Source organism: Nematolebias whitei, chromosome 3, assembly GCF_014905685.2.
Source record: "Nematolebias whitei isolate Nwh7 chromosome 3, NemWhi1, whole genome shotgun sequence".
NCBI lineage: Eukaryota > Metazoa > Chordata > Actinopteri > Cyprinodontiformes > Rivulidae > Nematolebias > Nematolebias whitei.
Genome location: NC_056500.1, coordinates 26,863,980 through 26,889,778, shown reverse-complemented (window position 1 = coordinate 26,889,778; position 25,799 = coordinate 26,863,980). Strand labels below are relative to the sequence as shown.

The following is a 25,799-nucleotide window of genomic DNA, read 5'->3' as shown; positions in this document are numbered from 1 at the left end:
ACTGCTGTTGAATCTACATATTCTTTCAAGCTTTCGACAGAAAGTAGATCACAGAGCCTTCCTGATTCTTTCAGTTTCAGTAAGCAGGTGGAGGTCAGTGTGTCACTCACCTAAAAGCGTGATAATACAGATGAGGATGGCAATAATGGCTCCAGTGCCCAATCCAGCAGCCATGATTCTCTCCATGTCCACGCAGTCACCATGGCGATCACACTGGCACACTTTGACCCTCAGCAGGGACGTGTTGGTCATGGGCAGGTTTCCAGAGTCTGTGATGGTGATAGGAATCTCGTAGATGCCGCTGGCCAGGGAGCCGATCCGCAGGCGAATCTGGGCGTACTCACCTGAAGAGGAAACGGTTCAGAAACTTTTAAAGTTCACTCTTTAACAAGCTGAAGATTAGTTTTGATCAACAAGCAAATAAAGCATAGGCTATGCTTTCTACGGGGGCGTAGCGGTGCTTTTATTTGTTGGTGTTGTTTGGTTTACTTCTATTTAAAAACAAACAACAACCCTCCCATAAGCACAAACAAACCTTGCTAATGGGCATGCTCTAAGCTAGCGGGTCCCGCTCAGCAAAGAAAGGCTGTGACGTAAAGGGTCAGATGCTAAATGTGATGTTTTCAAGGAAAATGTAACAACTTGAACATCTACTCATGGACACGGTCCACGTTAGAAGAGTTTTAAATAAAATAAGAAACTATGACAACTTTTTGTTTATGCTTTGCTGATTTTAGCTACTGTTCTTTTATCTTCTAGCTAGTAGTCTGCTATTTTAGCGTACTTTGTGCATGAGACGAACAACCGTCCAGCTTCTCACCCACTATAGGGACAGCTTAGGGTTGTCATTTAGCCTGACAGGCAGGGTTTTGATCTGTGCTCAAACCTGAGGCTTTTTGTACTTTAAAAAATATTTTACTCTTTATTAAATATTTTACTTTTTTCAAAATAATTTTCAATCAATAACATTCAGATCTCTTCACTTCCTTCAAAAACCTTGTTGTCTTTGAAATCTGCTCCAACATAGGCTTACATGGGTTTTGTTTTCTTAGGCTACTTTAACTTGAAGTTACGTATCTTTATGCTTCCTGTTTAAATCATAGCAATAAATAAATATTTTTTGTATTTGTTTTAGTTACTGTATTGCTGGTTTTAGCTTTAGCAAACCTGTTGGTACTTTTAGCTACCATTGAGCTAGTTTTTTTGTTTTAAGTTTTGCTACATTTAAGGTAAATTTTAGCATATAGTTTAGCTATTTTTAGCTTTTAGCTACCATTTTACTTTTTAGAGTTCAGCAACTTTTCTTATTTTAACTATTGTTTTGCTGATTTTAGCTTTAGCATATGTTTTGGTACTTCTAGCTACCATTGAGCTATTTTTAGCTTTAAGTTTAGCTACTTTTACTGTAACTTTTAACCACCATTTTGCTTTTTTATTACTTTTATCCACCATTTTGCTCATTCTAGATTTTAGCTGCAGTGGTTTTATTTTTTAGCTACCGTTTTGCTCATTTTAGCTTTAGACAAACACTTTTAAACACTTTTTAATACAATTCTACTATTTTTAGCCACCGTTTTACTCCTTTTAGAGTTTAGCTAAAGTCTTACATCCCAGCATGAAGCAGCTGATGTCATCAATGAGCTGAATAATTCTGTACATCTCAGCAGAAACCAACAGAACCCTGACAACCTGAAAAACGCTGCTTCATACGAACCACTGAGGTGGCCGAGGGTCCAGTTACGCCGGACATCTGATGGACGAGTGACCAGCTCAAATGCGAATGGTCCAGCGTTGGGGTTCAGGTCCGGGTCACTGGCTGTGATGTTCAAGGCGTTGGGCTCGGGCTTCTCACACATTTCCACCTCAGGAGGAAAGACGTGAGGCGCATTGTCATTTATGTCCAGCAGGTTTATCTGCAGGGTTCCTGTCCCGCTGGCAGGGGGGAGGCCTTCATTCCAAAAACACAAGAATGAAAGATTTTCAGTCCTCTTTAGACTTTTATTCATCAGTCGAAGCATATTAGATAAGATAGATAAAAAAATCAGAAGCTCAAGAAATGGAAATAAATACTTCATCATGCTTGTCAACAAGAAAGATGAAATAAATAACTAAACACATAGCAAGCCGATGTCGACCATCTCTGAGGGATTTGAGCAGTGACTGTTTTCAGTTTTGGAGATGTGTGTTTTTCTGGAATGGAACAAACAGAGAATGCAAGTAAACAATCTTTTGGTGCAAGATATTTAAGTGGGTAGGAGTTACACTGTGTAGAAGAACAGGATTTATTTATTTTAGCTCAGCTGCTACAATCTCTGTTCCCCGTCCGGAAGTGACAGAGCTGCGTGGGGGGTGGGGTAGGCGGTCATCTTGGATTTAGACATTAGACATCAGCAGTGTGTGTGTGTGTGTGTGGGGGGGGGGGGGGGGAGATACTTGATCTAAAATACAAGTTTGAGTAAAATTAGCCTGGATTGGTTGAGTTTGCATCAAAGGTTGTTAACGGCAACATCACAACTTCCTGAAGGGAGCCACTGAAATGAATCCATGACTGAAACCTGGTTGGTGTCAGTTCAATTCAATTCACTTTATTTATATAGCACCAAATCACAGCTAGGGCTGAACAGTTTATTGCATTTGCAATCATACTGTGGTAAAACGAGATTTTCTAATCGCAAAGGCTGCAATTTGACTTGTCACGTGATCTGGTTATGTGACTTGCGAGTGACCGGAGCAGAGCAAAGCAGAGCAAAGCAGAGCAGGGAGTGGGAGAAGTCAACACTGCATTTTAACTGGTTGCACAATGGCACCAGGCTCGACAGAAGCTGATACATCTGAAAGTCTGGCACCAAAGAGGAGCAGCACGTTGGTCGTTTGGAATTATTTTAGCTATAAAAAAGAAGACGCTGCACAACGACATGTTTTGTGCAGAACCTGCCTTGCTGCTGTTGCTACCTCTTGAGGTAACACCATGAATCTTTATCTACACTTGAAAAAAAATCACAAAGCCATTTATGATAGTTGAATGGTTAGAATGCCAACGACCAGTGCTTCGACTTCAAGTAAGCAAAGTCCCAGCCGACAGGGATCACTGACTGAACTGCTCGAAGGGATTACTCCGTATGAACATAATTCGAAACGGCACGCAGAAATAACTCGAGCAATAACGGAGTTCATAGCAAAAAACACGATGCCCATTAATATAGTGACCAAGCCTGAGTTTACAGCTTTGGTAAACACAATTGATAAGCGGTACAGAATGCCCTCGCGCACACATTTAGCCAAGTTGCTATCCCGGAGCTACACAAAAAATGCAGAAACAGAGTTGCAGTGGAGCTGAAAACAGTGGAGTCTTTTGCAACTGAAACAGATTTATTGCTTGTGTTCACTGAAAAATATATGCGAAGAAGACATTGAAAAATAACCGCATGTTAAATCATAATCGCTATATTGAGATAAAAAAATTGCAATTAGAATATTTTCCAAAATCGTTCAGTCCTAATTAAAACAGAAGATGTCTCAGGGCACTGTACAAAAGCATTCCCATACAAATCAAAAGCCATTTAGTAAAAGTTATCTAACTAAGGAAGGAAGTCAACAGCATTGAATCTTCACATAGTCCCAGTCTTCCATCCTGAGCAAGCACAGTGAGGATGTGAGATGTCAGTGAGGATGAAACCAGAGCAGAGGGGACGCTCAGTTAGCAGGAGCACAGAGGGCTCTCTGTGGAAGAGGACGCAGGGTCAACTCAGGGGACCAAGCTGCTGCTGCTGCTCTGTGACATCTGTCTTCAAATATTTTCCACTTTCAACACAGAATCCTCTCTCCTCTGGCCATAAGACCCAGTCGAAATCAGAAGAAAAACAGGAAAACATCTCATTTAAAAATCAGCGTCAGAGTGGTGTAATTCTACAACGAGACAATCGACTGATTTCAGGACAGTACTCATGACGAGTACAAGACAACGCTGAGCTGATCCATACAAACCACACGAAGCTGTAAAACAAGTACCGACACAGCATGGCCTCTTTACAACACCAGGTTGTTGTTCCTGATGAACATAACTCTAATGTCGTGCACATGTCACATATAATACATTATAATAACATCGGGTGAATAACAACAGCAGTACACAACCTAACCCTCTATCTGCACTGCCATGGTACTTTGGCATACTTGAGGTGCACACAGGACTGACCGTCGTCCACTGACTGTGGACCAAATGTTCCTGTGCAGTAAGCACCGAACCACCCAGCCCCCCACGTGTCTCACCATCATCTGAAGCCATGAAGGTAACGTTGTAAAGGTTGTTCTTCATGTAGGGAGACTCTCGATCGAGGACGGCGATGGTGGAAATCTCTCCGTTCATTGGGTCAATCTTCAGCCAGTTGGCAGGGTCGTACATCTTGGAGTACCTAGGATCAGTAAAAGAGGAAGACGCAGCATGAGGAGTGTTCACACAGGAGCTTCTTATCTGCTTCACTGGCTACAGGTCAAGCAGCAAGAGCTGGACAGCAGCAAATCCATTCAGCCTCAGATGTCACACCGGACATGTATGTTTGTTTTCATGGGACCGTTATAAAAACATCTCATCAGCCAGTGAATACATTTTATGAAATGTGTACAAACTACTTAAAATTCTACAAAAATGCTACTTGTTCCAGTTCAAGATGGCCACCACTGCTAATCGATCTTAGCCAAATCAGAAATGGTTATAGCTTAGACAAAGTTTACAGATACGGAGCTAAAATTTGATGTGGAAGTAGGTGGAAGTCATCCTCAGAACGTACTCTGAGTGAACCTTTTTGTGATAATTGATAAAAATCAGAATAATGATTGAACAACAGTTATGATAATTAATATAAAGAAGCAGCAACAAAAAGAAAACAAGGAAGCAGAAAGCTCCGGAGGCTCGCTCTGCAGTGCACTTAACACTGCTTCATGTGTTTGAGCACGAGCGTGCACGTGTCTGTGAACAGTGATCTGTTCAACCATTGGCTGTTGCTAGGCTACAAGCTCAGCGCCACATTTAGAAACCAATGGTGGAGCTGAAAGGAGGAAGGATGGAGACAAAGAGCAGCCGTTCTGCAGGCTCTGCTTGGGAAGGAGCTGGAACCTTCATGGAGCAGGAAGTGGAAACGTCTGGGTCTCCTGTCAGCTGTTCATCACTTCCTGTTCTGTGGTTCCATCAGCAGACAGCTCTGAGAAGGAGTTATTAATGGTATCCATCTATCCATCCATCCATCCATCTTTCATGAGTCTGTTCATCCATCCATCTCCTCATCCAACTGTTCAACCATCCATCCATCCATCTTTCATGAGTCTGTCCATCCATCCATCCATCCATCCAGCCATAAATCTCCTCATCCAACTGTTCAACCATCCATTCATCCATCCATCTTTCATGAGTCTGTTCATCCATCCATCCATCTTTCATGAGTCTGTCCATCCATCCATCCATCCATCCATCTTTCATGAGTCTGTCCATCCATCCATCCATCCATCCATCCATCCATCCATCCATCCATCCATCCATCCATCCATCCATCTCTTCATCCAGTTGTTCAACCATCCATCCATTCATCTTTCATGAGTCTGTCCATGCATCCATCCGTCCATCTCTTCATCCAACTGTTAAACCATCCATCCATCCATCCATCCATCTTTCATAAGTCTGTCCATCCATCCATCCATCCATCCATCCATCCATCCATCCATCCATCCATCCATCCATCCATCCATCCATCCATCCATCATCCATCTCTTCATCTAACTGTTGAACCATCCATCCATAAATCCATCCATCCATCTTTCATGTCTGCTGAGATACCACCTGGTGTTGCACCTTTTGAGCCACTAGAGAACATGATGGTCCTTTGCTGAAGATATACTAACTCAGCCACCCTCACTCTGCAGTGAAACCCAAAAACAAAGTGGTGAAACCACCACACAAGATGTTTATGGAGTAAATAATCGATTATGTTCCACCTCTGAGTACAGCAGAATGTTAGCTGTGGACAACTGCCAATATTTCATGAATCTGACACAAGTCCTCTAGCTCAAATACCAAAAAGACTCACATATTCTAAAAGTCTTTTTATGTTTTTCCTAGACAAAACATGACTAAATCAACTTGTTGAGGTTGCTGAAATGATAGCAACACACAGCACAGTCTGGTACTTCTCCCATTTTCAGTCCAGTTTCATAAACCTGTGGTGTTTATAAAGTGAAAGAGTTTTTGTGGGTTCTTACCAGACATTTTGTCTCTTGAAGCGGTCCGGATCCTGGGCAGTGAAGGTGGTGAGTATGGAGCCAGCAGGCAGACCTTCCTCCAGTTTAATAGACTTGGGGTTGGGGCTGAACTCTGGACTCTCATTGATGTCCAGGATTTGTACAGAGACCGTTGCTGTAGACTGGCGGGGCAGATGGATGCCTCGGGCCAGAGGAACCTCATTTTCCGCCTCCACGATCAGCATGAAAGAACGGGTCAGTTCAAAATCTATGGGCTGGACAGAAGACAAGATGGAAGGTTGGGAACTTTGTGTCATGCTGGAAAACCAGGAAATTTAGTTGCTGCAGTTAACATCACCATTTTTATTGTATGGACCAGGGGTATCCAATCCTGGTCCCTGAGGGCCACTATCCTGCATGTTTAACTTGTTTACCTGCTCCAACACACCTGATTCAATGCTTAAATCCTACTCTTCATTGTCGGCAGAAGCCATTGATTCAGATCAGGTGTGTTGGAACAGAGAAACATCTTAAACATGTAGGACACTGGCCCTCCAGGACCAGGACTGGACATCGAAAGTGTAGACTATCCATAAACCTGTAAGTTTGTGATAGTAAAGTGCCATGAACACATCCGTATCTGATAGGAAGCTTCTTATGGAGGGCTGCCAGAAGGCAAAATGGCACAGAATGAGAGCCTGCTGACAACAATCTTTGGTTGGTTTGATGTTAACCTGAACTTTGAGCCGTCATGTTTTTATTATTTGAGGAACATTTCTATGATGCAATTCATTTTAGATGTCCCCGAACGACAGACTGCAGTCTGGACCCTAATTAAAGCTATAAAAACTGTGAGAAAAACGTTGGTTACGTACTGTAACCCCAGATTCTATGAATATAGGCGTAGCCCTTTAAGGCTGTCGCTGATGGTTTATCCCGTTATGCGCAGCATAAGCACTGAAAAAAATTAGTCCACGCCCACCTGCTGTGTGGGCCCCACCCGGTCCGTATAAATTACGTTAAGAGCGGGAAATCGGCTCCCAAAATAGCTTTTTTCTTCAGCCATTTAGGAGCCAGTGAGGCCCGACGCTTAAAGGGCTACGCCTATATTCATAGAATCTGGGGTTACAGTACGTAACCAACGTTCTATTTCATATAGGCTTCGCCCTTTAAGGCTGTCGCTGATGGTTTAAGGGCGAAGCGGATGTGGTCCTCGCCTCACTGGGTCCATTCGAACACAGTAAGAAGCGGAAGCTTGCCCAAAAAGCGTCTTGTCACTCAGCTCCCCGTGTGCATAAACTACGCATCGCGTAATTATGTGCCATGCACAGACGCATGTTGTGTAACTATGCGTTCTGACAAACATGAATACCCCGGAAAAACTTTCAACGGGAAGAGGAAGTTTAAAAGAGGGGGGGTAGGGGGGCATGAACCAACTGGTTCATGGCTGAACAGTATAAACAGATTAATGTCCATGAATTGATCAATAATCAAATGAACTGATTGTTAACAATAATCATGAACTGATTAGTGACAATAGAACCAAAATCACAGACACGACTGTGACTGAAAACAACATCTCACACTGTAATGCATGCAGACAGAAGTGAGCTTAAACAGAGTTCCATGAGAACAACAATATTCATTCTGTTAGGGCACTAAGGACAGAATGTGTCATGGAACGAGCCGTTACATCACGTAGGTAAAAGCGAATAAATGAGCAGGGTGTTGACCATGCAGCCGCAGTGCAAATGTCCTGCATTGACATACCATTATGCAGAGCAGTCGAAGATGCGATACCCCTGGTCGAGTGTGCTTAGAGGTTGACAGGAGGCCCTAAATCTGATGCTCTGTAGGCTTCAGAAAAAGGCCTCACACAGCCAGTGTGACAAGCGCTGGATGGATAACGGCGACCTGCAGAAGCATCTCTATAATGCACAAACAATTGTTGAATTTGAACGCATTGCAGCTGTGCGCGTTACGTAACACGTCAACGCCTGCACCGGGCAGAGAAGATGAACAGATGCTTCCCCTTCTGATCTGTGGGGGGGAAAAGACCCCTCCAACGACATCACTCTTGATTTAAAAGAGCTCGTGATGTTTTAGGCATAAAAGCTGGGTTGGTCTTAAAACAGCTGAGCTGCCCGTCAGCCTAATTCTAAGGCATGACGAAACAACAGAGAGGGCAGATAATTACTTACCCTCTTAGCGGGTGTTAAAACCAGCAGCAGGACTGTTTAAAGAGACAAGAATTTAAATGAAAACTGATCCAGAGGCTCAGTTGAAGCTTTGATCAGGGCTCGCAGGACCAGCGTTAAATCCCACTGTGGAACAAGTGGGCATGAAACAGGCCTACATCTCTGTACACCTTTTAGAAACCGCTTCATCAGCGGGTGATTAAAAGCTGTTCTGTCTCCAAACCCTTTGTGGCAGGAAGAGATGGCTGCAACGTACGTTAAAACGTACTGAAAGCCAACTCCCTATCCATCAGGTGTTGTAGAAAAACAACACGCTGCCTAAAAGGCATGAAGTGGTCTCTAAACCTTCTCTGTACACCAGCGCTGAAAAGCCGTCCCCTTTGATGTGTACAGAACTGTGGTAGATGCAGCACGTGAATCTTGAATTGTGCACACTATCTCCTGAGGGAGACCCATCCTCTAAGTGGGACCGCTCAGCGGTCAAACCCACCGGTGTTGACCTATTTCTGGGTAACTCTTGGTCGCTCCTCCTGCCTGAAGGAGAGCATCCTTCCTCCACGACAGTTCCACGGCGACCCCACAACAGACGTTGCAGGCCTGGGAACCATGGTGCGTTCACACGCCGGAAGCCACCAGGAGAGCTGTCAATCCCTCCTCCTGAACTCGGTTCATGGACCGTAAAAAACAGAGGAGGTGAGGGAAAAGAAACGCGTAAAAAGCGTTTTGGGCCACCGACTGTGAGCAAATGCGTCCCCCCCCAGCGATGGATCGTCTCGCGGGCTCAGGGAAAAAACCGTAGTTGACATTGCGCGTTCTTCTCGCGTCGCAAACAGGTCCACAGCTGCTTTGCCAACTTCTGCTGTGTCTGAAAAACATCAGATCCGGATGGAGGATCCGGTCCACATAACGTGGGCCGCCCTTGGACGTCACATCAGCCCCTCTGTTCAGAACATCGGATATGTAAACCGCTCTAATAAAAGCAGGTTTGATGAACCCAACTCAGTAGCTTCCGCGCAATGTGTAACATCTGGGCTGAACGCACACCCCCCTGGCGGTTTATGTACGCAGCAGTCACCATGTTGTCTGTGTGAATCAACACGTGTTGATTCTGTAGCACGGGAGCAAAATGTTGAATCACATTCAGCACTGTGCGACACTCCAAAACATTGATGTGGGCTGATGTGCGGTGGGGCCACAGCGCCCCTACTGCTTGAGATAGGCATGTCCCCCCCCCCCAACCTGACAGAGACGCGTCCGTGAAGACTGACACGTGACGTGGGTCTGCTGACGGGGACTCCCTCTGACAGAGCCAGGGTGTTTCCCCAGTGTCGGAGGTCTGCTCCCATGGAGGGAGGGACAGTGATCATCCGTCTCTTTTGTTTTACTGGATCCACACGCAGACGCGTAAACCACCTCTGGAGGCGTCTCATGTGTAACAAACCCAGCGGGACCACTGTGTGAGCTGATGACGTCATTCCCAACAGCTTCATGACGGAGACAGCTGTTACCACTTTGCCAGGTCTTACGTGGCGTAATTGGTTTTTAGAGTGTCGATTCTTGTTTGTGATAAACGAGCCGTCATGGTAATTGAGTTTAATTCCACTCCCAGATAACAATTATCTGGGCCGGGAAAATCGAGCTCTTCTTCCAGTTATGGCGAAGCCCAGATTTAGCAGGTGTGATGCTAACACCTGAGCCTGTATCAATGCTTCCTGTCTGGAGTGAGACAGGGGCAGCAGGTCGTCCAGGTAAAACAAAACTCTCATCCCTGCTTGTGCAGTGGATGCAGGGCTGTCTCCACACACTTTGAGAACGTACGAGGCGCGAGGGAGTACCCAAAAAAGGCAACCTGTTGTACTGGTACTTCATCCCTTGAAAGGCGAAACGCAGAAATTTTCTGTGTTTTGGGATGATTGGTGTGTGAAAATAGGCATCTTTTAAAACGATGGAGACAAACCAGTCGTTTTCCTGGATGTTGTCCAACAGCTGTCTGTTCATCAACATGTGAAAAGATCTGTTCATGATCGCTTTGTTGAAAGCTGACAGATCCAGGATCGGTCTCATCCCTCCGGTCCTTTTGGGGACCAGGAAGTAGCGTGAGTAAAACCCTGTGTTTTCCTCCTCGTTGGGAACTCTTGAGATTACACCTTTTATCAGAAGCTCTTGGACTTCTGCATTTAAGGCTGAGACTTGGTCTGGTGATGACAGGACCGTCTCTATAACTCCTCCGAACGGAGGGGGTCGGGTTGCAAACTGCAGCGTGTAACCCTTGCATAACACTCTGTCCATCCATCTGTCCGGTGAGCATGTTTTTAACCACTCTGCGTGACGTTCGTGGAGTGGACGTGCGTTTAAATGATGTGCCGTGTTTTGAACGGATGTCATCCAAACCTCCGCCTCGACCGCCGTCATGCGTCGCGGAAATGTTTTCCGCGTGACCCAAGGCGAGGCTTTCTCGAAAAGGGCTGTTCTGCGCGCGCCCGTGCGCTGTGACTGGATCGCGGACCAACCTTCATGTCCGGGCGGGGCGGTGTGTGCTGAGGCGAGGCGTGTGCCAGCTGATGACGTCGTGAGGCTGCACGTTTAACGTCGCTGTGCGAACGTTGAGAGGTGGAGGGCGTGACGTCATCAACGCCGTGCTGTCGAAGTGAAGGTTGTGAGCCTCGCGGGAGCGCACGTTTCCTCTGGAGGGACGCGCGCCGCTCTCGCTGAGGGCGGGGCCCGTCATTGGATTCATTCAGCTGTCTCACACTTATGCCGCCGTGAGCTGCTGATCGCTGAGACGCGGTGGATGACGGCCACTCGCGTTCATTCAGGAGAGGCGTGTGTTGTTTTCGCTGAGAGCAGGGACCTCCACCGGACCCGGCCTGCGGTCCCACATTTATCCCGATGTGGGCCGGTGAGCGCCGGGCAGCTGTGCGTGCATCATCGACACAGTGCCGTTTGGATGGAGGCTGCTTGTCTCGCTCGGGAGCGCGTTAACACCGTTGGGAGGTGATCGTGCGGGTCTGATTGACAACAAGTTATTTCGCTTACCGTGGTGTCACGTGAGCGTCTGGGCATGTGAAGGAGCGGCGGTGGATTTAAAAAACCTTTATTTAAGGACACCGGCTCTTATGAGTGGAGGATGTGTGTGTAGCGGCTGTGAGCTCATCCGAGCTTACAGACTGGCTAAAAACAGGCATTTTGCTCTTTGAAAAATCATTTATTCAATTCCTGTGTCATTTATACACACATCCTCCGCAGACCGTCATTTCTTAAAACTTCTCCCCCGTGAGCCCTGCGGTTTGTTTGCTCCGAGCGCCGTCTGCAGGCGATCTCTGGGGAAAACGCTGAAGTGCAGGCTGCCGGACTGAGGAGGGGTGGTCTCTGGCGGGCGGGGCTGGTGGTGGAGCTGGGCGAGACGAAGCTGCTGCTGCCGTGGAGCGTCGATGTTTCTGCCTCTGCTTTCGACGATCTCTCCAGCGGGCTGGAGGACGGAATGAGCCGCGCGGCTTGATGAGATGGCGTACAGCTTCCGACGTCTCCTCCGACTGCTTCGAATTCGTCAGCATGGACGTCAAGCTGCTTCCGAACAGCGCGTCCGATGAGATGGGGCCCTCCATCCGGTCTTGTGCAGCTTTTCCGGCAGCAATGGAGAGTGACGGAGCCAGATGGAACGTTGGATTACCGTCATCCATGCTACAATCCTCGACAGGCAAACCGAGGGAGCGGCGCACATGTTGAGGATGGCGTCTGCCGATTACACAGGGAGCTCATTGTCTCCTCCGGCAGGTCTGAGGTCTCCAGCCTTTTCGACATGCTAAATGCTAGCAGCGCATGTTGTTGCTAACTGCGGTTGCCTGAAAACACGTCGGTGGGCTCGATTGGAGAGCTTTGGTCGCCGTCTGGTTCCTCCGGAGGGACGGGACGCTGCTCCGACCTGGACAGCTTCGCTCCGGAAGCTTCCGCGAGGCTTGGCTCCAGGGGAGGGAACCGAGGAATAGCGTCAGTTGCCTTACAGAAGGAGTTCTTTGTCTCCAAGGCAGGTCTGCGGCCTTCAGTCCCTTGGACATGCTATATGCTAGCAGCGCACGTTGTTGCTAACTGCGGCTGCCTGGAAAAACACGTCAGTGAAAAATAACCTTTCCGCCGATCATCCGAACTGGCGGGAAAAGGCGAGGGACGTAGAAAAAAGGGGTCCCTTCATGTCAGCCTCCTCCCGGGTTCCGCCGGGCAACCCCTGAGGGCGCTGTCGGCCGGGAGCGGTGTGATCGCCGATGCGAAACGAGGTGGGATGGGGTGAGCATTCACTCAGCCCCCCTCCACCTACACTACGCTCCCCGGGAGGGAATGAGCAGCGGGGGCTGCAGCTGAGCACACCTTGCCCCGGAGGAACCATCCGGTTCGCCCCGAGGGTCGGCGATAAGAGGAAAAACACAAGATGGCGTTGTCCAGCGTGTAATGACCTGTCACTGGGAAATGTTCCCCGACGCTTACCTTGGAATAAGACTGCTGTCATCTTCTCCTCGGGGAGGAGAACTCACCGGACGACCGGAGGTCGACTGCCGGGCCAAGCATCTTCCGCAAAGGTTGGTCATTTACACAATTTATCTTCTTTGTTCTTCTGACAGTGCTATATTAGCTCGCTGAAGAAAAAATGGGAGCCGATTTCCCGCTCTTAACGTAATTTATACAGACCGGGTGGGGCCCACACAGCAGGTGGGCGTGGACTAATTTTTTTCAGTGCTTATGCTGCGCATAACGGGATAAACCATCAGCGACAGCCTTAAAGGGCGAAGCCTATATGAAATAGAACACAACTTTTCAATGATTTTGATTTGAATTTTTGTGCTTCTAACACAACTTTTACATAATTAAATGGATTTTTGAGACTCATCACATCAAATCAGGGATTAAGTCAGATTGAAACAAACAAACAAAGCCCATTTTCAAGATTCCTATCTTTTTAAGCAACGTTTTGAAACTTAGATCGTTTAATATCACAAGCAGCTCCAGACTGGATGTGTCTTGGTCAATGGGATAATTCGATCTATCTGCTTGTCATGAAACCTTGGTTTTTTCCCGTTGTTCAGAAGCTGTGGAATCCCAACCTCACCTTGACCACAGTGAGTAATCCCTCGTTGGTGGTGGGGTCAGTGGGGATGGAGAACCGTCCTGTGGGGTCTCCAGCGATGATGCGGTAGATGGCGCCCCAGGCCGGTGTGTGTGGTTGGTCTTTGTCTGTCACGGTCAAGTTGGCGACAATCACGTTTACCTTGTTCTCTTGAACCTCCCCAAAGAACTAAAATACAAACATCAGCGTTACTGCCATATACAGTACATGCATTGAAATACTGGACTCCGTTGTGTAAACCAGGACATTCAAGCTGATGCTGTGTCTGCACAGGATGGTCCCAGGACAGGTGTATGTCCTCTGGCTCCATGTAAACAAACAAGACCTTGCTCTCGGTAAAATAAAAACTAAAAACAAGAGAATCACAAAGAGCACATTAGATACCCTTAGACAAACTATTATAAAAGTAGTCTGTAGCAATGGACAAGCAAAGACCTTAACTTTGATCTTGATTTGCGTCCTTGACCTTAGAGCGGGGGGGGGGGGGGGGGGGAGAAAAGATTAAGGACACTCTGACTAGTGATGATGCATATATGTAGGAAGTTTTGTTAAATTATCTTGAGCAGATTAGAAGTTATGGACGGGTCAAGAGAAAATTTACGGAAGGTCGGACGAGGACTCTACGGGCTTAAGCTTCACATCTCCGGTGCGCAAACGTTAGTTCCAAAAATCCAACATGGCAGCATCTTTAACACGGATCCTGCTGCCCTCAACAACAAGGGAAGGCAGGGATGTGTGTTTTAGTAAAATAATATGTTTGGTTATCGCAAGTTTACTCTTCAGAGCGACTGTAGGAGCAGCAACACAAACATGTTAAATCACAGCTACAGGTTTCTTCCACAAACACCTGGTTACTCCGTTCATGGTGGAACCATCTGAGGAGGGAGGTTTACTCCTCCATCGTCTGTCCAGTCAGTTTCATATGAAATTCATATTTTATGACGTAACATCATTTTGTTCACTTTAAGTCTCTTACAACGTAAAAACGTTCCACATACGAACTGAAAACACACGTTATTTTAAAACTATCACATTAAATACACTGTAAAATGATTACATTATATTGCATCTACCGTATTTTCTGCCGTACAAGTCGCACCGCCCTAGAAGTCGCATCAGTCCAAATATGTTTAATAAAGTGGAAAAATCCATAAATACGTTGCTTCGCCGTATACGTCGCATCTATTACGCGTCACAGCTGACGTGTCGCATTTGTTACGTGTCACCGCTGACAACCCGGAAATGTGGGCTGGTGTTGTGCCAAAAATCGATTGTCTGCTGAAAGCGTGAACGAGAAGACTTTAACAAAAATTTAACAAGATTAACACTTAAAAACAATTATTTGTTTGCACGAAATTATAGTAAAGGTGTGTCCCAGTCTAACTTTTGCTTAATAAATGCACTTTGACGGTCAAATCAGCTGCATTTCAAAAGTACTCACTACCTCGGTGCTGCAGGGAACGCGCAGACAAGGAGGAAAAAAAGACGGAGGAACACTGCACGTTTCTTTGAAATTTAACAAGATAACCACCTAAAAACAATTGTTTGTTTGCTCTACATTATAGTAAACGTGTGTCTCAGTTGAACTTTTACTTATTAAATGCACTTCAATGGTAAAATTAGCTGCATTTAGCCGAGGCGGTGCAGCGAAATGAAGCTGATTTGACGGTTGCTCCAAGCGAGCTGGACGACGGTGGCAGGTTATGGCAAGCCGATTTTGTCAATAATAGCCACTTTTACCTTTTGCATGATACAACAGCATGCCATACTACTCAAGTGCCATCTAGCAACTGAAAATGGCAGTGTTCAATATTTTCAGTCTGAATGAATGAAAACGGTCATATCTTAGCCAAAAATTGGTTTATAATTATGGGGAAAAAAAATCCATAAATACATCGCTTCGGCCTATAAGTTGCAGGGCATGCAAATTAAAAAATGCAACTTATAGGGCGAAAACTACGGTAGTTTATTTAAACCAGTCGCTCTCTAATTTGTTAAAAATGACTTTTTTCTTTAATAGAAGTCCAGCGTTGAGCTGCTCTGCATTTTCATGCTCACTACAGACAGAGACGTTACGTCCACATTTCTCATAAAACTGAGACTGTCGTCTTGATTCAGATTACGTTTTCATGAGTTAGCAGAAGTGGTATGCTAGTGTTAGCTCGCTTTGCTCTGTTTTGATGCAACTCTCGGACAATCAGACTGTTGGATTGTTGGCCTGTCACGTTTTCTTGCAGATATTGACAGATTTACCTGCAGCGGAGCGGACAGTCCATGTCCCATTCATACACCTTTAAAAAAAACACTTACATTATTATAAAACACCTGGATTTATTCCATCACAGATTCTGGGACATTTCAAGTATTAAAGTCAGTTTCACGTTTAATGTCCAGTTTTGCTGCTCTGTCTGCATTTTCCACCAAATCACAGGACCTCTTCCTGCACGCTGATCCTGAACATGTCCTCTGATTGTGTGTGTGTGTGTGAGGACATACTGTGTCTGTGGTAAAGTCAGGAAGGTTGTCGTTGACGTCGTTGATCCTGATAACAGTGGTGGCGGTGTTAGAAAGGCCGTAGGTGGGGTTTCCCTCCATGTCGGTGGCCTGGAGGATGAGGGTGTACTGGGTGACTTTCTAAAGCCAGACAGGAACAAAGGAGAGTTAAAACCATTTTTATTTTACTTTTTCTCACACAAATACCCTCCCCCCAACATTAGACAATCCTACAGGACTCGTCAGAAGGAAACCCTCCTTACTACACCTGCTAAGACCCTGCACAGACCACAATGTCCTGGTTGGTCTTTAACGTAGCGGGATGGACGTCCTGAGGGACGTGGACATGTTTGAGCCACTGAGATCACTTTTGTGTTTCCAGAATGCCATTATTTCTATGAACACAATGTGTACACCTGACATTGTGCATGAAAAAGCAAGAACTAAAATGTTAAATTGTCTGTTGCAGCATAATCCTGTTTTGTTCAAAGTGAAAAAAATCACTGCTGACCGTCCTGTATTTGGCTTTCTGTTGACTCATTTATACAAAAAACAGCCAACAGGAAGCTTCATCCAGCGTTCTCAGCGAGTTGTAAACAAAACAACAGTTTACATTTAAGCCCTGCCCTGTGTGCCTGAGTCACATAAACATAACTATAAATGGTGTTATTATTGATTTCATGCAGGCTGTCAAACCATTGCTCACTGCAGACAGCATGGACTCAGACGGGTTCTGAAGAATCCACTGATGTCAAAATATTTCACACACACACAAACACACACAGACACACCTCCCGATCGAGGCCTGCTGCCACAGTGACGATGTCACCAGTCTTGTTGTTAATGGTAAACATGTTGGAAGAGGGGCTCTGGGGATTCTGGGACAGGATCTTGTAACGCAACATCCCATTGGCTGTTTTTGGGTCATCCTTATCCATGGCTGTCACCGTCATCACAAAAGATCCTGAAAGGGTTACACACAGCAAGTCAACACCCATATTCAAAAGTGTGTGTGTGTGTGTGTGTGTGTGTGTGTGTGTGTGGGGGGGGGTGTTCTATGAGCACATCTGTCAGCTGTATGGTGTGTTTGTATGTGCTGGGGTCGGCGGTACATTGACTTTATAATAAGTATTAAGTGTAACTTTAATGCATATTTTAGCACCTCCATCTAATTCGATTGGAGTTTAGCTTTTCCCAGGCATTTGTAATGCATCTGCTCAGTTCCCCTCTCTGAAAACACTGTATCTAGTCTGACCAATAAATGGTGCAAACTCTTTTATTTGTAATACTGTCATTGTAGATATATTTAAATTCAATTCTGACTAGTTGGAATGTGGTTGTGAAAAAGAGAAATGCTAATATTGATAAATTAGAGAAGCGAGTGTGATTAAATGGTAAAACAGCCTGCCGTACAGTGCGCTATCCCAGTCAGTTGAACAGGCAGAGCTGAGCGTAACAGGACAGGTTGCTGTTTGCTCTGATTGATACCTGCGCACATCAGTCTCTGTATGTGTGACAATGTTTTACAGGTGACCTCATTTATTTATGTCCTAAAACACGACCTGTAACTCTCTAGATCGGTCCTAAAAGGCTCACATTTATCAACCAGAGTGGCAGAATTTGATTTGTGTGGTATCAACACTTCAATACTACAATAAAATGAGCATGAACAACCCTGCATGCTAGCAGCTCAGCTGATGTGGACTCCAGGTTAGACTGGAGGCAACTATGAAAGATGTAAACACACACAGTGGACTGAAGTCATCTTGCTGCTGTTACACCTCTGAGCTGTGAAGAGCCAACCCTAAAGAAGAGCTTGTATTTGTACCCATAACACAGCATCTTCCAAATGTGACTTTAATCAGTCTAAATCTGAAGACCCTCAGGAGGGCTTGAACCCTGTGGTTAAAATCTGTCTTAGCTATCCATTGCAATTGGATAGCTCTTAATTTGATTGTTGATGACGTCTCCCTGAGCTGAAGTGGCTCAACACAAGAAGCAGAATTGCAGAATTGCATCTTGCAGTAAAGCAGCTCAGCTGCCGTCTGATTAAAGATAATTAAACAGCAATCTTTGGGGATATTCTGAAAATATGGTTTCTTTATTGAACCTTTTATAAAAATCCATCTCGTTGTAAATACCCGTTTTGTCTGGATTGTATAAATCACAGTGGGTGAGTTTCTTTTTGGCTTAATGTTTGTGCTGATTGCTTTTTGACTTGTTGTCACTAGCAGCTATAAAGGCTGGTGTCAATCAGAGGCCAACAGCTATCAGTGTTTCACCACCATGGGTGTTTACTGCTGCTTTGTGGAGTCACTGATAATTGCTTATCCTCTTGCATCACACCTGCTGGTTCAGTGAGCTTATCAAGAAACAACTGTAAAAGTGTGTCTCCAGTGATTCTCAACCAAATGTTTGTAAAATGTTACATTTTGGGGGTGCACATTTTACCACGGTGTGTGAAGAGAGGTGTCAGAGCTGAGCCTCTGCAGTCAAACAGTTTGACAGTTCATAAACGGAGAAACATGATCCAATTGCTCATTTTTATCTTCACCGTTCACAAAGTGGTCCTTTCAAGGAGGAGGTGTTGTGACATACTTCTCCATAAGTATGGTTGTGTGTGTGTTAATGCATGCGTGTGTATGTGTGTGTGCACATGTGTGTACCAGGCTTGGAGCCTTCGGGAACAGAACCGTTGAAAATAGTGTGCATAAACTCTGGTCGGTTGTCATTCTGGTCGATGACATTAATGACGATGTCTATGGGGTTCTCCACTTGGTTCCCATTCACGTCCACAGCGTGGGCTCGTAGCTGTCCACAAAAACACACAGACGCACACAACAATACAACTTTCAGTAAAACCTTACTAATTTGCATAATTTTAGACTAAGATCATATGATTAGAAATTACAGCGTTTTAGCAATTTTGGTCAACTCTTGAAAATTACTTTAGTGTTGGCTAAAGTCTGTGGCGGTCTGAGGGAGCTACATCATAACGATTATATGGATTCTAGCTCAGTTTTCAACACCACCACCCCTGATGTCCTGGTGTGGAACCTGTCAGATCTGATCTTCATGTCTTCCATCTGGATCATACTTCTTGATTGGTCAGCTGCAGGGGTTGAAAGTTGGTCAGCTCTGCTACTTTACTCTGACACTCAGTTCTGGCATCCCTAAGGGCTGTGTGCTGAGTCCTTTCCTGTATTCCCTTCATCCAGCTCTCCAGCTCCATCAAGTTTGCAGACAACACCATCAGGTGTTCAGCCTGATTAAGCAGGGATGATGAGTCAGCCCGTAAGGAGATATACAGGAGCTGGCAGCGTGGTTCACCAGGAACAACTTGGTGACCAAGGAGACGTTTTTGATTTCAGGAGGAAGAGAAGGGAATACACTCCTCTGAACATTTATGGGGCTCCTGTGGCTAGGGTGTCATCTTTCAAGTTTTAGGGGACCTCACCTGGCTGGCCTACACATCAAAAAGGCCCAGCAGAGACACCATTTCTTGCGGGTGCTGAGGAGGAATCATCTAGAGAAGAAACTGCTGGCGTCCTTAAACCGTTCCACCATAGAGATGAGTGCTGACATACTATGTAATTGCAGCAGACAGGAGGACCCTACAGGGGGTCATCAAAACTGCAGCCAGGGTCAGCGGTAGCCTTTGCCCCCCCCACTCACCCCCAACCCCTCCTGAGGAGATTGCCAGCTCCCACAGCCTCAGCAGCATGATGGAAATCTCCTCTGACCCCTCCCATCATGGTCAACGGCTGTTCAAGCGGCTGCTCTTCGGCAAGCGGTTCAGATCCTCGAGATGCAGAACCAACAAACTGAAGAGCAGTTTTTAGATGTGGACCATCAGGCCTCTGAACCGGGTCTAACAGATCCATGTTGCTCAGATGTTTTAGATGTTCTTACTTGAGCCTGTGTGTTTTTATATCTAATACTATTTATTTATTTATTTGATATTATCCTATACGATTTGATTTTATTTCTTATTTAATTTTTACTACATTTGTGTGCACTGTTCAGTGGCGGCTTGTCAATTTTCCTCATGCACTGTTTTATGATAACTAAAGAGCGAGCCTTCATTTGGTTAGCTATTAGCCTAGCCTAGATAAAGACTTTTTTTTCTTCACACTTCTTTAATTGATACAGTCTGAACTATTCATAAAAATCTGACAAAATGTCACTTCAAAAATCAATTTCAGGTTATTTTCAGTTTATTTATATAGCGCCAAATTACAACAGAAGTTGCCTCAGGGCAATCACCAGTCCATCTTTTGTAACACTCAGAGGAGTTTTCAAACTGTCAACAACAATATAAACTCAGGCTGAACATAGAATGCTTCTTTTTTATTACCTAAAACATTCATGCTTGTTTATTGCTAGTCTTCAGGTTTTAAAACTGTATTTTGTCCATGTTCATTCAACCTTTATTTATACAGGCTAGTCTCATTGAGCCATGAGGACTCATTTACAAGAGAGACCTGTTCCAGATGGAACATACATACTGGTAGTACAGACAAATGTGTTTGTTGTTGGTTGTTTGAAAATTAAACATATATATTTTAATATGATTAACCCACCAGCTAGATGTATCTGTTTAGCATATTGTGGTTATAAAAGCTAAATATAGGCACTGATGGAGCCTGATGAGTGGTTCCTTTACAGTGTGTGTAGCATCAGCATGGGGTTCTCAAAGCTTCCTTCATGAATAAACATAGAGGCCAATCCGAGCTGCTAGCACTGACAGCTACATCCAGAACATGAATATTCATCACACGGCTTAAATGCAAATTTCCCTACTGCGACTGGAGATAGTTCTTCCCCCATGTGATCAGGGTGTGCATTTCTGCAGATCAAAAGGTTACGCTCGGCTCCCCGAGCTGTTTGGTACCACATTAGATATAGAGAGTAAACAGGAAGTGCCCTTTTATTTTAAACTACTTCTTATTAATTTCTGCACAAAAATAAATCCATAAGTGAAGCAGGGAAAGATATAAAGTAAAGGCTTAACGTTCCTTGTTGGAATGCATATTACCTGCCAATATGATCATACTGTATTATGATAAGAAACTATGAAGTTGTCTCCATAATGAAAATTACATTAAGCACAATGTCATGCAATATCATGAGATGCCACAATCACGACTCTCAGCTAATACTTCATCAAATCTTAGCTCATTATCTGTAAAACTGACTGAGTTAAAGCCCCTTACTGTGGCGACCATCTTGAATTATATTGACTTCCAAGTCCATCGCACATACAGTAGATGTACAGGTGCATCAGAACAAGAACAAACAGATTCAAGAACTGTTTTTTCCCCAAAAGCCATTACCACACTGAACTAATATATGCACTGATTCAATAATCTAACCTCCCAAACCCCTGGACTTCTATTGTGCAATACTACTGACATTTCAAACTCTCAATCACCTTAACTACCTCACTAATATCCATAATGTGCAACATAATTGTGAAATACTTGCATTTTTTACTTTCATAGTGCTATTATATCTATATTGTGTTACATTTTTATATTTTTAGTGTGTGTTTTTCTTAAGCATGTTTTTGCACTGAAAAAAGGAGTGGCTCTTAATTCCATTGTATTTGCGTATAATGACAATAAAAGCATTCTGATTCTGATTCTGTACAGACAGACATGCTGTATGGTATGGTATGATATGGTATGGTATGGTAAGATATGATATGATATGATATGATATGATATGATATGATATGATATGGTATGGTATGGTATGGTATGGTATGGTATGGTATGGTATGGTATGGTCTGGTATGGTATGGTATGGTCTGGTATGGTATGGTATGTATGGTATGGTATGTATGGTATGTATGGTATGGTATGGTATGGTATGGTATGGTATGTATGGTATGGTATGGTATGGTATGGTCTGGTATGGTATGGTATGGTATGGTATGGTATGGTATGGTCTGGTATGGTATGGTATGTATGGTATGTATGGTATGGTATGGTATGGTATGGTCTGGTATGGTATGGTATGTATGGTATGTATGGTATGGTATGGTATGGTATGGTATGGTATGGTATGGTATGGTAGGATGTGACACTGTCAATCACACGGTTCCTCAGTCGAAGCCAACCCACCCTTGAAGTGAGATAGTGAGAGAGCCGAAACGGTCGACATGTGAGACAAAGAACCAATGCTGCAGATTACTAAAGTGACAAAGTGCTGACAGCTCAGCTGGTCTGTGTGCTGCTGAACTGTTTTATAAATGAGTCCACGGTGTAACTTCACACTTTTCTTACAAACTTAAAAAATGCATAGAAACAAAACACCTTTAAAAAAAGAAGCATATTTGAACAAATAGCTGCAAAGAGCTACATGAATTAGCAAAAACAAACACTTAAAACATTATCATGAAGAGTTTGTTTAGTCAGTCCAATGTTCCATTACTTTAAATGGAGGGGCGAGACTTAAAAACTGCTCTGCAGCCAGCCACTAGGGGGTGCTTAGCCTCTGGGGCTTCAACTTTAGGTTTCTGGTCCGCTTTCTAATTGTGGAAATGCTGAGTCAGCACTAAGCTAATATTTTTGCTACTTTGTATTTTAGCTAGCGTTTTGTTTCTTTTAGCTTTTAGCTCGGGTTCTTCTTGTTCTAGTTTTAATAACGCAGTTTCAGTTTTTCAGCAGTCGGTTAACGCTCAGCATTTTCATCCATCCATCCATCCATTTTCTTTACCCGCTTGTTCCATTTTGGGTCACGGGGGTCGCCGGTGCCCATGTCCAGCAATCACTGTGCGAGGGGCGGGGTACACCCTGGACAGGTCTCCAGTCCATCACAGGGACACATAGAGACAAACGAGACAAACAACCATTCACTCTCTCACTCACACCTAGGGACAATTTAGAGTTACCAATCAGCCTAACATGCATGTTTTTGGTCTGTGGGAGGAAACTGGAGTACCCGGAGAAAACCCACGCATGCACGGAGAGAACATGCAAACTCCACCCAGAAAGGCCCCTGGACCGGGGTTTGAACCAAGGACCTGCTCGCTGAGAGGCAGCAGCTCTACCAGTTGCGCCACCGTGCTGCCCCAGCATTTTCATGTAAAATGTAATTTGTCTGGCAATAATTTCTCTCAATTGATTTTGGGCCAAACATGGAGCATCATGGTGTCACATTTGCATTGATGGAGACTGACTCACATGAAAGTTGGAGATGTGTTCCCTGTCCAGTGGTTTGGTGACAGACAGCTGGCCTGAGGCGGGATCAATGATGAAGATACCACTCGGGAACTGATCTGCTCCGGGACCTGTCACACTGTAACGCAGCATCCGGTTCTTGTCCCTGTCCGAGTGGATCTGCAGGACAGACATGGAAGAAGCAGAAGAACAAGAGCATGAACTGCTGAATAGATTGAAAGTTCATCTTCATCTGATTTATCTTCTGGAGTCAACCCACTCCAAGATGGTCGCCACAGATAATCCAGATTAGCAAACATAAAAATTGCTTTAAGTCAGTGAATATAACAGATATTTAAGAGTTGAGAGTCATTCCCAACACGTGCTCTGAGGACATGAGATTAAGTGAGTTGATCAAAAGGTGATCTGAGACTGACACAACAGGAAGGGTTAGTGTGGTTTGGGAAACACCATGTTTTTAAATATGTGTGTCTCACCCTGACTAGGTCCTCAGGGAACTGTCCTCGTGAGTTTTCCGGGACGTTGATTGGTGGAATGACCCAGTCTCTCTTCACCCGCCTTAGAGTGCCGTCACCCCCGCCGACCGCGCTGCGCCATGGAAACAAGATCTGTGGTTGCTGCTGAGTCAGTGCTGCATCATCAAGCTTTACCTGCAGAGTATAAACAAGCCACACACATAAACAGCTGCTGGTGACTCAGGGTGTTTCTGACCTCGTTCCACTGGCCTGAATTAGTGCCCTTATTATAGTCTTCTTATGTGACAACCACCTGCCATCACATGTGGTGTGTGAGTGTGCATGGATGTGTCACTGAGAAGGTGCTCTTCAGTCTTCCTGCTCACAAAGCTTTGAACACAGAGATTCTCAGGTAGTCCTGCTGATTTAAGGAAAGTTCATGCTCAATAATCCAGGTAAAAATCCAACAAAGTTCAGTCAGGTCATCTGGGCAGTTTCTTTTTTTTTGTTGTTGTTGAGACTTGCCGTCCGTCATCCAAAGGACTTCATCAGTACGAGGAGCTACAACAAACTCAGTCCCACAAGCAGCACACTCACATAGTGGACCAACCAGTTTGCTGGTGATAAGATGGTTTCTGGACCTGCCCTCTCCCCCATCGACTCATTTAAGGCAGCAATAGCCTAGATTTGACCTGGATTATTGAGCATGAACTTTGATGTTTTGAAGCACTTTGGCTATGGCTGCCTTCAAGAAGATGACAGGGGAGAGGGCGGGCCCCAGACACCATCTATGGGAGTGTGCTGCTTGTGGTACTGAGTTTGTTGTGGCTTCTCAGACTGATGAAGTCCTTTGGATGAAGGACAAAATAAGAGACCATCCAGATGACCTGACTGAACTTTGTTGGATGATTTAAAGAAGTTCCTTGCTGAGCTGCACCTGCTGGAGACTGACTCAAAATTAAAAGAAATTTGGTGACTTTTTCCAAACTGCCTGAAAGTTTGTGAGCAGTGAGCTGTGTGGCTGCATTTGGAGGAGCCAGATGTTGAAAAGTACAGCTTATTTTTACGTGCACAGCTCATAAAACTGCATTCTTGAACATAAATAGCATTTGGTTACTCGCCTCTGTTCATATTTGAGCTTTTGTTTGAATTGTTTTACTTCAGTTTTAGTATCTTCAGATCTCAGCATGGTCATACAGCACTGTGCAGTCACGTTGCGTTTTCACCAGAAATAAAGATATTTTTTGTTACTAACAAGTTTATCCCTTGAACTTCTGAACTTAAATTCCTTCCTCTGAGCCTCTTATCCAACAGTAATTCCTCCTTTGTGAGCAACTCTAACAGTCATTGTATTTGTACATACCTGTTGAAGTGCAGTCCTGCTGTTTGGACAAATGTGGAGATGAACTTTGACCTTCCACAGCTGCTTGGACTGGAGGTCCTGAGCATAGACCACCACCTCAACTTCCTCCTTCCCCACCAGGTTAAGGTGCCGCAGGGTGGAGACTACACCCTGCTGACTCACGCTGAAATCAGGAGAATCATCAACTCTGAACCATACTTGTCCTTCGCCACAATCCATGAAGGTCACTGTGAAAAAAAGACAGAGGCATCAGAAAAGCTGAAGGACCTCACTGTCCCCACTGATGCGCTGTGTGTTTGGATGACTTGTCTGAAGTCTGCATACACCCTCAGTCTCGGTCTGGGACTTTCTGACTGTCTCAGACCCATCAAATCACTTCTGTGCACCAACATTTATTTTACTCACAGATGCTCAAAAGATAAACACTAAAAGCTTTAAGTTGTTCTAAAGGCTGGGCTGTCACTGAACACGATGCAAGGGCCAATGATGGAGGAAGGACTTAGCTCATAGACAGGGAAAGGTCCAACATTTTAGCTATCCATCCATCCATCCGTCATCTATCCAGCCAATTATCATCATCCATCCATCCATCATCCATCCATCCATCCATCCATCCATCCGTCACCCACCTTCTATCCATCCATTTATCATCATCCATCCATCCATCCATCCATCCATCCATCCATCCGTCAACTATCCAGCCAATTATCATCATCCATCCATCCATCCATCCATCCATCCATCCATCCATCCATCCAT

The 25,799-nt window shown here is 44.8% G+C and overlaps 1 protein-coding gene across 1 annotated transcript in view; it reads right to left on the bottom strand.

Annotated features, from left to right (window-relative positions):
- The window catches only part of LOC119430698 (cadherin-2), a 69,661-nt gene that overhangs the window by 8,831 nt on the left and 35,031 nt on the right, over positions 1–25,799 (bottom strand). The window contains exons 3-13 of the mRNA XM_037698165.1: positions 25,041–25,267; positions 23,699–23,872; positions 23,226–23,381; positions 18,702–18,846; positions 16,827–16,999; positions 16,039–16,176; positions 13,525–13,710; positions 6,250–6,503; positions 4,270–4,412; positions 1,715–1,948; positions 111–344 (exon numbers count right to left, since the gene is read on the bottom strand). Coding sequence (XP_037554093.1) covers positions 111–344; positions 1,715–1,948; positions 4,270–4,412; positions 6,250–6,503; positions 13,525–13,710; positions 16,039–16,176; positions 16,827–16,999; positions 18,702–18,846; positions 23,226–23,381; positions 23,699–23,872; positions 25,041–25,267 — 2,064 coding nt within the window. The remainder of the gene's footprint in view (positions 1–110; positions 345–1,714; positions 1,949–4,269; positions 4,413–6,249; positions 6,504–13,524; positions 13,711–16,038; positions 16,177–16,826; positions 17,000–18,701; positions 18,847–23,225; positions 23,382–23,698; positions 23,873–25,040; positions 25,268–25,799) is intronic.